Source organism: Falco cherrug, chromosome Z (genome assembly GCF_023634085.1).
Source record: "Falco cherrug isolate bFalChe1 chromosome Z, bFalChe1.pri, whole genome shotgun sequence".
In the NCBI taxonomy this organism is placed as follows: domain Eukaryota; kingdom Metazoa; phylum Chordata; class Aves; order Falconiformes; family Falconidae; genus Falco; species Falco cherrug.
Window position 1 is genome coordinate 32,218,102 of NC_073720.1, and position 11,948 is coordinate 32,230,049.

At 37.6% G+C, this 11,948-nt stretch overlaps 1 protein-coding gene across 10 annotated transcripts in view; it reads right to left on the bottom strand.

Moving 5' to 3' along the window:
• PTPRD (protein tyrosine phosphatase receptor type D) overlaps positions 1-11,948 on the bottom strand; it is a 380,483-nt gene that overhangs the window by 122,113 nt on the left and 246,422 nt on the right. For all 10 annotated transcript variants that reach the window (XM_055699500.1, XM_055699499.1, XM_055699498.1 and 7 more), the window contains 3 exons: positions 11,841-11,948; positions 2,884-3,017; positions 1,489-1,633 (listed from right to left, as the gene is read on the bottom strand). The exon at positions 11,841-11,948 is cut by the window's right edge and continues 474 nt beyond it. In XM_055699500.1, coding sequence (XP_055555475.1) covers positions 1,489-1,633; positions 2,884-3,017; positions 11,841-11,948 — 387 coding nt within the window. The remainder of the gene's footprint in view (positions 1-1,488; positions 1,634-2,883; positions 3,018-11,840) is intronic.

The following is an 11,948-nucleotide window of genomic DNA, read 5'->3' on the forward strand; positions in this document are numbered from 1 at the left end:
TAACATCAAACAAAATTAAAGCAACAGAGAAGGCCTAGGACCCTGCTGTGACCTATTGCATTTACACATGTAACTTTTGGTTCCCTACAGCTCTTCTACAGGGATCAATGGCTTTTTACTCAGTATGGTACACTGCTCTTCTGAAGGGAAAACAGGAGGGAATATATCAGCATTTCAACTAACTAGAGGAGGTTGATGGGGGGACAGATGAGAATTACCACATTTGGGTTTTTTTCTTAGGCTAATTCAGTAATTAAGTGTTAAAAAACATGTTGCTCCCTTTTTACCACTGACTTGTACAGGAAGTAAAATATAAGTAAAATGTCCCTTAAAGATCTTATATGTAAAGAAATAAATACCTGTAGTATCTTTTTCTGAAACCAAAATGAAAGGCAACAGCACATTCTAGTGAATTTTGCTAATAAACTCATATAAGGTTATTAATTTTTAATCCGTTATACTCTGAAAGTGCAAAATATTTCATTTATGTGAGGATAATCTGTAGGCTACTTGTGTAACCTGTTTTATTAACGCATATACTTTTTTCTTAAAATACACCATTCTTGCAAAACAAGATTTTGCAATCTTTTCTGCAAATAACCTGGGTCTGCCTACTGAAGTCAACTGGATTTTCCTACTATCTTAAGACATAAGGCTGAAAAAAGCATAGCATACTCTTATATCAAGAATAAAAAGAAACTGGCAATGTGCTTATATATGGAACATGCAGCCTTGGCCCCTAGATATTTATTCTGTATGCACAGTCTAAGCAATCTTCACCCAGTATGAGCGAATGAGCATCCCAGATAGCTGAAATGGCTCCCAGGATAAATAAATACCTTTTTTATTCACCACATTATTGATTCTGGATTATTAAAATTAAAAGCTGCCTTGCCATTATCTCTAAACCTAGTCTTGTGTTAAATGATTGGTTTTTTATGTTTATTCTAAATGCCTTAGAAATGCTTCAGAAGCGCATTTAGCTGTGGTTTCCAGGTCTGCAGCAAAGTATTTCCAGTTACACTAATTACTATTAATATGTAACACTAACAAGAAATGATGGTGTAATCACATCTGTCATGACTGCAAATTGAAAGGCCCCATGTCAACTGAGAATCTGAATTTTCTGTTTTGAATAATATTACTTTAAGAGAAGGCATTTAATTTAAAACAAATAGAAATAGAACTTCACTAAGTTTTAAAATGATGTGTAATGCAAACTGTCAGGAAAGCATAACTTATCAGGCAAAGGTAGCACTCCTGGACATCATCCTTAAATATCTGATTCTTTTAATTAAGTCTTAATTTAAATATTTAAAGATGTATACATAAATCCCTGACAAATTTTTGCATCTCATTAGAAGACAAATGTGATGAGTTTCATGACATTTTGCCTTTTCCTTTGCTGCTGTCTGTCCGGGCTACCGAAATTAATCCCTTTGAAAAATACAAAACAAGGGAAAAAAGTTAGCAAGGAAAGACACCTACTTGACTGCATGGTTCTCGCCGAGATTTCTGCTGTTGAAGCACCCAGGCCCTGTGGAGAACGTGCAGCTAGACGGAATAAGTACAAGCTGTTTGGCCTTAAGCCTTGCAGGCGATAAGATGTAGTAGGTTCTGTGGAAACCCGTTGCTAAAGGTAGGTAATAAAACAATGTCTTGGTTAATATTCAGAGACACTGAATTCAGTATGTTGCCTATAGAAGAAATACTTTTATACTTTGATGATAATATTATTAAGAAAAAATTAAATTCAGGAAAATAAATCAAAATAAAACCAAACTAAACCAAACCAGAAAATGAATACATTACATTTGACAAACACACATTAAGGAAGCTCACTGGGTAAAACTTAGAGCCAGAAATATTGCTTGACTGTTTGAGGAAGTAATTGCTGTGTACAAAGTATAAAAGCATTTTCAGAGTATAAGAGTAACCTATAGTTACCCTTTATGACAGTGAATGACAGGATTTTTTAATGTGAGTAATCTTGGGTTTAACCTCACAGTTAAATTCATGTTCAAACTATTTAGGGAGGAAGTTATTCCAACGGGTAACTTATTAAGCAGAAGCCTGCATCCTATTTGGAGGTGAAATACAGGTCTGGCCCCCTTCCACAAAGTAAGTTTATGCGTTCACAGTATATGTGTAAAGCCTCCATAAACATAAGCTCAGTTGAAGCATCAGCAATGAGTTGATGATGCAGGAGAAATCAATGAGGCTGATAATCTCCTGCTGCCTTCTGAGACTCCTGGCTTATTTCTTTTGTCTGGGACACCTGGCAACATCACATGGTTTCCGTATCAGAAGGACAGTAGATTCTAAAGTCTGTGGTACTGGCACTACAGAGGCCCTCAAACAGAAAATTCTTCAAGAAATAATGGTACAGAAAAAGTCCATGGCAGGTTTTTATCTCTAGGAAATGAAACATATTTTCTTTTCAAACATTATAGAATGATTAGAGAAGCTTAAAAACTCTCCTACGTGGTGGCAAAGAGGAAGAAAAATTCGCTAAGGCTGAAAATAGACTTCAAATTCCAAGTGCAAAAAATCTTAATTAGTTCATAACATGCCCCAAAACACGCTGCTTCCAAGCCTTTGTAGAGGACCAGGCTTGGAGAGGCATAATCAATGTCTGAAACTGGATGCAGCTTCTGTGGATGACTCCTCACAAACAACAACAAAGTTCCACTGACTGGTGGTAGCTATCAATAGCACCTTCTCCTGTTTACACCATTAGGCTGACCAGTGCGTTTAACAACAAAGGCTGTTAAGGGCTCAAAGACCAAGGCATTTGTGCTAAAGAAAGTTACTAATCCATCCATTCCAAACGATTGCAGCATTTTATGTCTGACTCATTAAAGAAGATGTCTCTTCACTTACCTCCTCCCCATGTTCCCCTTCTTTGTAAACCAGTTCATAGCTGGAAATGGTATCAGAGCGTGGAGGTGTCCAGGAAAGTAATATGCTTGTTTCAGACTCAGGTTCTGCTTTGAAGTTCAATGGCTGACCAGGCACTAAAGAAAAAGTTGAGCAGTGTTGCCAATGTTTTATTTGGCTAATTCAACACTTATCTTTCAAACCTTTTAAGCTGTTATCTCTGAACATTTCACACAATACTACTTTTATTGAACTTACTGAACTTAAACAAATTGATTAACTGTACAATGAAATAAATTAATCTGAGCTCAGATAAAGAATAATAATATATTTAGTTAACACATTACAAATTATCAAGGATTTCAAAGAAATGCTTTGTAATGTAAATAATGCACACAGAATTGCAATGCAATTGAACAGAAGCCTGGTAATGAAAACCAGCAACCTAATAACCTATGTGAAAATGGCAAATGTGTATATATGTGCGTGTATATGGGGAAATGCTAGTATCACATAAGGCTGGCTGGAACAGTCAGCAAGAAAGAGCTAAAACCATTACACAGACTTCCAAATCGGAAAATGGTTTGCTTAGCTCATCAATAACTAAGATACTAAACACACCCTGCTCTTTAAGAAGACACTTAAATTTTGAATGTTTTTGTAACCTGAAGTTATAACCTACTGAAGAGATCTTCAGTAATGTTCTTATTAAGTGACATATTTCTACTCTTTTAATGACTGTTATTTTTACCAATATAGCTGACTTTGTACTAATACTTCCTAATTGCAATAACTAAAAATGCCGTTTTGATTCCAGTAGTCAAGAACATTATCTGTTGTTACATCTTGTGCAATGATCACAGAAATTATCCAGACTAAATGTTACCATCATTTATTTCTGCAAATCTATGGAAAATAATAAGGCTGACTGGGAAAAGATGGCAAAATATAACCCTGTTAGTGAAATATATAAAATCACATGGGCACCCAAGTTCTAAAACATTACTTTCAGTTAATAGTGTTGTTGATAAGGCATGAAATAGTCTTTTACAGCATTTCTAGATTTAAAAAAAAAAATAAAAAATTGCATGCTCTTATTTTTAAGATAAAAAGGTGAGACACACTTCTCAGCACATACTGTCACAGGTGATAATGATAATTTCAAAATCATTTTTTGGGTACAATTTTATTATAGCATTACAAGTACATTTCTTTTGTAAAGTAAAAGACTTCAAAACTTTTATAATCATAATTTTTATCTCCCCAAGACTTCTACTTAATGTCACTCTGAGGATAACACTGCCCTTATGTATGCTGGTGCAGGTTTGATATCTAACTTTAGATAAATAGACAGATAACCTGTCAACAAGGTGTATATTCAAGCTCCTGTGTGGAGGTTGCAAGTCCCTACCTTTCACTTTTTTTTTCTTGTGAGCAATTCCAGAAAATATCAATGAAGTATTTTTGACAGAAATACTTCTAATTTTATCCTTTTAAAATTGAACATATTTGAAATTAAGAGGGAGACAGTGGGGTAACAGGATAATTCCTAACTTTGAAACAGATTTTGAAACACCACTAGATCAAACTTTAACTTGGCAAATCTATAGCATAGTTGTATAAATTCATTTACTAGGTGAACTTTACAACTTTTTAGGTTAGCTGCTTCAAAACACTCCTGAGGAAGAATCAGACAACAGCTGCAGATTGGCCTCCTGTTGAACACAGCTTAAAGTAGATGTGATGCCTGACTGCAGACTTGCCAAAACTTAACAATGAATTCGGACTCTAGGCAGCTATTTGGAAATGTTTGTTTTGCTACAGGTTGTTCCAAATGCATCTCATGAAACTCAGGTGGATATTTGGCTGTAGGCATTTTGTTTGCTTCATCTGACAAAAAGATAAAAACTGGTAAAACTGACTTGTGGAAGAAATGTTTTGCTTCAATGTGTATCAAAGGACAGGCAAAAATATTTTGGCAAAGTAACTGAACAGCACAGTTGGAGCTATGAAATCAGCTTTGCTTGGTCATGGAAGGTCAAACATCAGCTTATGTTATTTGTACCATGCTATTCATCTTGTGTTTGACATCTCTATCCGTGACCTGGAGGAGGTGATGGAGGGCATGTGTTCCAGGTTTGCAGATGACATCAAGCTGGGGGGGACCAGCTGACACACTCAAGGGCCAGGCTGCTGTTAAGAGGGAACTGGAGAGGGGGGAGGAACAGGCTGATGGCTCCCCATGAGGTATAGCAAGCCCTGTCCCAGGAAGGCAGAGCCCTTCAGGGACACAGGCTGGGGCTGATGGGGCCAGGGAGCAGCTGTGGGGGATGGCCCTGAGCCCTGGCACCTAGCAGGCTTCGAGCTGAGCTGGGGACAGCCCTGTGGCCAGGCAGCAACATGACCAGCAAGGCCTGGGGTGGTATGAGGAGGCAATGACCACAAGAGCTAGGGGAGGGCAGGGACTTTCCCCTCTGCTCAGTGCCCATCAGACCACATCTGGGTACTGCATCTGTTTTTGGGCCTCAGCAAGACTGCTCTGGGCTGGGGACTTGCCCTGCAATGAGGCTCCAGGACTGGGGCTGGTTCAGCCAGGAGAAGGGATGGCTTTTGGGGCACCCAACAACATTCCTGATGCTGATCGGAGAGATGGAGGAGATGCAGTTGGGCCCTTCACTGCAATGTGTGGCAGCAGGGCAAGAGGCAGTGGTACAAGTTGAAATGTGAGACGTTCAGGCTGGAGGTAAGGAGAATCCTTTTCCTGAGGACAGTCCAGTGATGGAGCCATGGCCCAGGGAGGTCGGGCTGCAGGGAAGTTTATGCCTCAGTTGGGTGAAGCCCTGAGCACCCTGGTCTGACCCCACAGCTGAGCTTGCTTTGGGAAGGGCCCAGGGCTGGAGACCTCCCTCAGAAGACCACCCTGCCAACTGAATTGTCCTGTGATGCTGTCATCTGTGCTTAACATAGGATACATGGTGGACGACTAGTCAAGTGACCCATATGAGGGCTGGTGTCACTCGTTATGATAAATATGGCTGCAGATGGAGAACAAAAGGTATCTCCTGTCTCTCTACATGTTTTAAGACCCTCATCCTCCCAGCATTCTGCTCAAGAAAAAAACCCACCCTTTAGGGTTTTAGGTCTGCAATTTATCATTTTATAAGACAATCTGATGGCTAGTTGGACTTCCTCAAATGCTGTTTGCCAAAATAATATCTTGCTGCAAAGTCTAGTCTCTCTTCACATTTTTCAACCACGGTTAGGCAACTCTGAAGCTGAAAAAACTGATAGAAGAAAGAGATGACAGGGAAATCTGCATCGCTTCAAACAGATAAAAGAAGATGGAGAAGAAAGAAAACAAAACCAAAATAACAGCAACTAAACAAACTGTATTGCTGATAAACTCTGGTAGGGAATGCAAGGCTTAAGCCAAAGGAAAAGTATCAGATAAAGAAAGTGGACAATAACTTTTAAACAATTTAGGATTTATGCCTGGAACACACATCTGTTAAAAAAATTCTTCAGTGGCACATGGGAACTAAGCCAAGTGGGAGCAACTGACAGAAGGTAATGGTCTCCTTCAGAGATGGAAAATACCCAGGGAAACTGGAAAATCTATGTATATGGACTTTATACTCTTACTGAAGAGTTTTTAATTACACAGATCAAATCTCACTTTCCCTGTTAGTGCTGTACCTAGTCAGCTCACTGAACAGGATCTTTCTGCATGAGCATTCTCTCTATATTGTCTGTTCTACTTTGAGGTCAATGTGCTTTACAAACATACATTAACATCCGTAACTTCCCTGTGCACCAAATTTCTTGCTTGTAAACCTGACATAACTTATGTAGTACAAATGATGTAACACTGCAGAGCAGTGACAAAACAAAGAACAAAGTCCCAAATTAGTCTTTTCAAAACTTCATACCAAGTTCAACACCTTTGCTGGCCTAGTCCATGTTCATTGCTGCATAACCAAAACCAAACACAGATTGCTGGACCTTGTCCTACGTATGTGGTTCTATGTCCATCTCTGACTCAAATGCCAGAACAGAATAATAAAATGGGGTCTCAAACTGGAAAGGCACTGTAGTTTCCCACACAGCTCCTCAGCTGGCTGCAGTAACCAGAAAAACACTCCAGGGCTGTGCTGGGTTTGCAAGTGATGCTGGAAAGAGAGGAAAGTCTCCAGGTCAGAAGGGGTCCCATGACATTGCTAGGGTGAAATCCCTACCTAAAGCAAACTCAATCAGTTAACTAGGAATGACTTTTGCAAAGGAAAATAGATTGATCAAGAGAATTTACAATCAGTTGGGAACTGAAAGGGACCAAGAGTTCATGCTTCTGCTTGCTCTGGAAGAAGCGTGAAGCTCTACAGAGAAGCTATTACAATTCAAGAGTTAATGTGCTCCAGAGTTTTGGGTTTTTTGTTTTGCAAAACAATACTTGTACTTTTTGTGACACCAAATTCTCATGGAAAATGATTACAAAATAAAATGTGTAATGTACTAACTATATGAGCATGCTGTTCTCCCTCTTTCAGCTACAACAGAAATAACCTCTTCAAATGATTCTAAAGATAGCTGAGGTTTTCATTTCTGCTGGATCAAACACAGAACCACAGTATTCAAAATAATTAACAACAAATTTTAAAGTCCAAAAAGCATAGCACATTTTGTGAAAAAAAAACCAAACCAAAACAACAACCAGAAATTCATAAATCGCTTTCTTAATATGTGTAGCTGATATTGAGGGAGCCCACAAAGTAAAAGAAAAAACTTAAAGACAGAGTCCGCGTAGTCTTGACAAAGTTGTTCTGCCCACAGTCTACAATATTGCAATGGAATAGTCTTAACATTATATCAGGCTGGATTCTTTCATATTTAAGTTCAGTGCCAAATGTAATGTGTGGACTTTTCCAGCATTCAACTCATCCACATATTTGCAAACACCTGGACTAGAAAAAAAGTCAGATTAAAAAAAAAAAATCCCATAACCATACCCTATTTTGTATTCTAACAAGGAAAGAACTGGGGAGATTAAAGGCTTAAAAAAATATCACTCAGTGAGGGTAATATCCTCATTATATGTCTTATCATGTTAGCATTTAAATGAAGTAAACATAGAGACTGGGAAACTTAACAGAAGTTAACTGTGCTTTGAGAGCAGGGGTGTTATTCAAAAGCTGAAATATTCTTTTCTACCTGACCAGGAACGTTACTTAAGGAAATATTGTCACTTAAAAACTATTCTGCAGCCCACCTCAGCTCCAAATCGTTCTACCATCTGCTTCCTTGCACTACACCTGAGTTTCCAGCTACTTGCTTTCAGCGCTTCCCTTGTCAAAGTCCATTTCCATTAAATGCTTCACTAGGAGACTAGTACTGTGGAGTTTCAGACATGAGGTTTCCCTGTTCATGTGTTCCTGAAAGAATCTGAAATGCCTGCAAAATAGCTAGCTTGCTACAAAGCAGAACTGTATCCCCTTGCTACAGACTCCCTTCCTCTGAATTTCTAATCTTTTACAATAAGAACTCCAGGACCATTAACTCATTTCCTTTAAGCTAAGGCTTCACTTATGTGACCTCCAAGTCAGATACTTGACCTTCTCATTACTGTCCTTTTCTCTATGTTAAAAAAGATTAGCTTTCTAGAACTGTAATAAACCTTAGTCTTCAAACCACTGCCAATCCTTGGTTTAAAAGTAACTATAGGTTTTATATTGTAAGTTCTTGCTTAAAGTAGCATCAGAATATTTTTCCTCTCTCTTTCTCCAATAATACATCACCCAAAAGACCTTGTATATCTCTCATTCTCCCCTCTTTCTACCTAAGCTCAGAATAAAACGAGGATTCTCTGAATGCCTTCAGTAGCTATCCTCTCTTTGCACATTAAAAACCTAACCTAACCAAACCAAACTAAACCAAACCAAATCAAACAAAGCTCAGACCTTCAGTTTAAAGCTCAAGAACTTTCCTGGTACACACAAGGTAAAGGATGCTGCTCAGAGTATGCATACTTTTGACCAGTTTAAGCAAAAAAAGGAAATATGAGAAGATACCTAAGAAGCGTGTCCTGAGCAGCTAAATGGAGACAAACCAACACAGTTTTTGTTTTTCAACAAAAAAAGAAAAAGGAAAAGAAGTATCACACTAACACGTATACTGATATTTCTTTATTCTAAAACTTGGTGTAAGTCAATTCACCTAAATCATATACTGGTCCTGACTCCATCCTCAGCAGAATCAAATCCTTTGACTGAAAACTGCAGAATAAGGACTTCCTTAGGTGTAGCTTTTAGAATGCATTATTCAAAAGGCTCAGCTCTACAGCTGTTTTCTGATTATTTAATTTCTTAAAATGTTGTCTCTTTACAGTAAACACTGCTGAAAACAACTAGGCAACAGGACATGTCTTTTCCTTAAAATGCATAAGCAGAACACTGAAACACTGAACATAAAGCTTTTATTTTTTTCTAATGTTTGGTTGTCTGAAAAACACTTCCTTCTCTTCGTCTCAAACTACATGCACCTAGTTAATATTTTAATTAGAAACCTAATTTTCACAATCAGCAGAGTTTCACCTGACCTGCCAAGTGAGAAGCCACCCATACAGCCATTTCAAAAGAACAATTCTGCTGCACTAAGAAAGCAAAGATTCTCATGAACAGGCTTTTTAAAAACAATTTATTCATTTTTTATAATCTGTCTTCAAGGATCAGAATATACATAAGGCATGAAAGCTTTGAGGGAAATCAAGTTAACAGAGTCTGTAAGTCACAGCTGTCAATCAGATTTTGTTGTATTTATACTCTTAATATCCCCAAAGTAAGCCTAAAGGGTTAAATTACACATTTACAATGACAGGCTTATTTGTTTCAAAAAAGGGAAAAATAATATAAAAAAAATCAACTGAAATGTAATCACCATCCCGTTCTTATTTTTACTCTTTACATATGTTTCCATTAAATCCATTTCCACTGTTTTAAAATGGCACTTTATAATTCACTGTAGTTTTTAGGATGAGATTCAGCTTGACAACCAAAACAATCATATTCAGATTTAGATAACAGGAAATCTGTAGAAGGGTAAAGGAGGGCATTTTATTCTGCAGTGTTCACTGAAAAGAAACTGCTGGATAGAAGAATGGGAGAATCTTAGTTTTTAAACACACCCTGAACTGGAAAACTGCACTAGACTTTCTTAGCTATTCTCTTTTATGACTTAAAATGTCTGTATTTCAAGCACAAGTATCAGTGCTTAAAAGTGCCTTCTGTATGCAGTCAAAAATAAACAATGTCAACTCGACTTCTGTTACAAATCTGAAAACACGTATTGAGAATCCCTCCTGAACTGTTAATGTTGTCATAATTTCTTCAGATTGCAACAGTAATCAGAAACAGACAGGCACATTTAATGGCTAGAAAATTAAAGCTCTAGAAAGGTTTTAATGAACAAAGCATTTGTCAAGTGATCTCAGCAAGTAATGGAACTTGGGCTGGTCCAGCTAAGCCTCAGTACTCATCATTCCGGTTTCTTCATCCTTCTCTGGGGAAGCCACTGAGAAACTCTTGTTAAAGTAAGAGTTTTACAGTTTTAAGTGAAAGCACAGATGAGGCTCACTAAACCTTCTTTCAAAGCTTTTTGCACATGGATTCAAAAAGAAGTCAGATGTCAATATAAAAACTAGTTCCTGAAAAAGGTTACAATTGCCAAAATTAAACTATTTTTATATATTTACATTTGCATGTGCACACAGACACATTCTAATGTACCATTAGAACGTCTAAAAAAGTTAATTTAGTAACTTCTGAGCTGAGATACTGCAAAAGGTAACACCTAGACCTTTCTGTAACACAACACCGAGAAAGGTTCCAGGACAATACCTCAATTTCTGTTCTCTATTAAATGCATATTGTTTAAAAGCAGAAGTAAAATGTGGATGAAACTTAACTGTCTTCAGTTACACCTTAGAGATACGCTTTGTGACTCTGACAGATGCTAAATTCTTCAACAGGAAACTTTCCAGTACCAAAAATTTCAAGTAGCATTATATAACATTTCTATGCAATCACTGACCTATAGTAATACTTCATAGTTTTCTCTAAACCACTAGACAAAGGGAGCTTTTATTTCTTATCGCTACAATAAAACACTTTCTGCAGTGTAGCTCCACCAGAGCTTCTTGCTTTTGGTTTCATAAAAATTCTCTGCCATGTTTTTCACTATGCTTGCTTGTTCTTTGCTAATAAAACTAATTCATGGACCTAAAACTCCTGCACAGAAACAAAAGTAACTGAAAACACAGAACAAGAGGATGGTGACCTTGTGCACTTTGTAGGGGCAGGCTGGATTTGATTTATAAACCCAACGTGTACAGATCTGTTTGCTTGCACCTACACAAAGGTCTGTTGTTTTTTTAATGCTTCCACGGGCTTCCAGAACTTACCAACTATTTGAATATACATGCAGTACACATCAATTTTAAATTTCCAAAAGCAAGATTCACTAGAGTGATGTAGCATAAGGGAATCACATGCCATCTAAACAAAACCCACCAACACAGGTAACTCCTCAAATAAAGCTGTGAAGAACTACTTGACAAACACTTTTGGTGCACAGAGCACTGACAAATAGAAGCTGTAACATTTGGCCACCTCCAGGATGAAGATATGTCCCTGAGACCTGACTTAAATTTCATTTAAACCTCAGTCAAACTTATTGAGATTGATGAAAAAAGAAATGAAAGGGTGAGGGGATAATTTCCACTCTGCAATAATGACTTGTACTGTGGAACTGAGTAAAGGGTAACTGCAAAACTGCCTGAATGAACTGGCTCTCCTTCAGAGCAAGTTTTTTGTTTTGTTTTTTTTCAATTTTTTAAACTCAAATTATCTCTCTGCAACATTTCTGCATGCACTTAGGTTTTTTTTCACAAATTCTGTCAATCGTTAACTTACCTCCTGTTTGAGTGATGACTTGGATGTCACTAGAAAGTGGTCCATCCCCAACAGAAGTAAAAGCAAGAACCTTCACAGAGTATGTTTTCTGGGGTACTAGATTCCCGA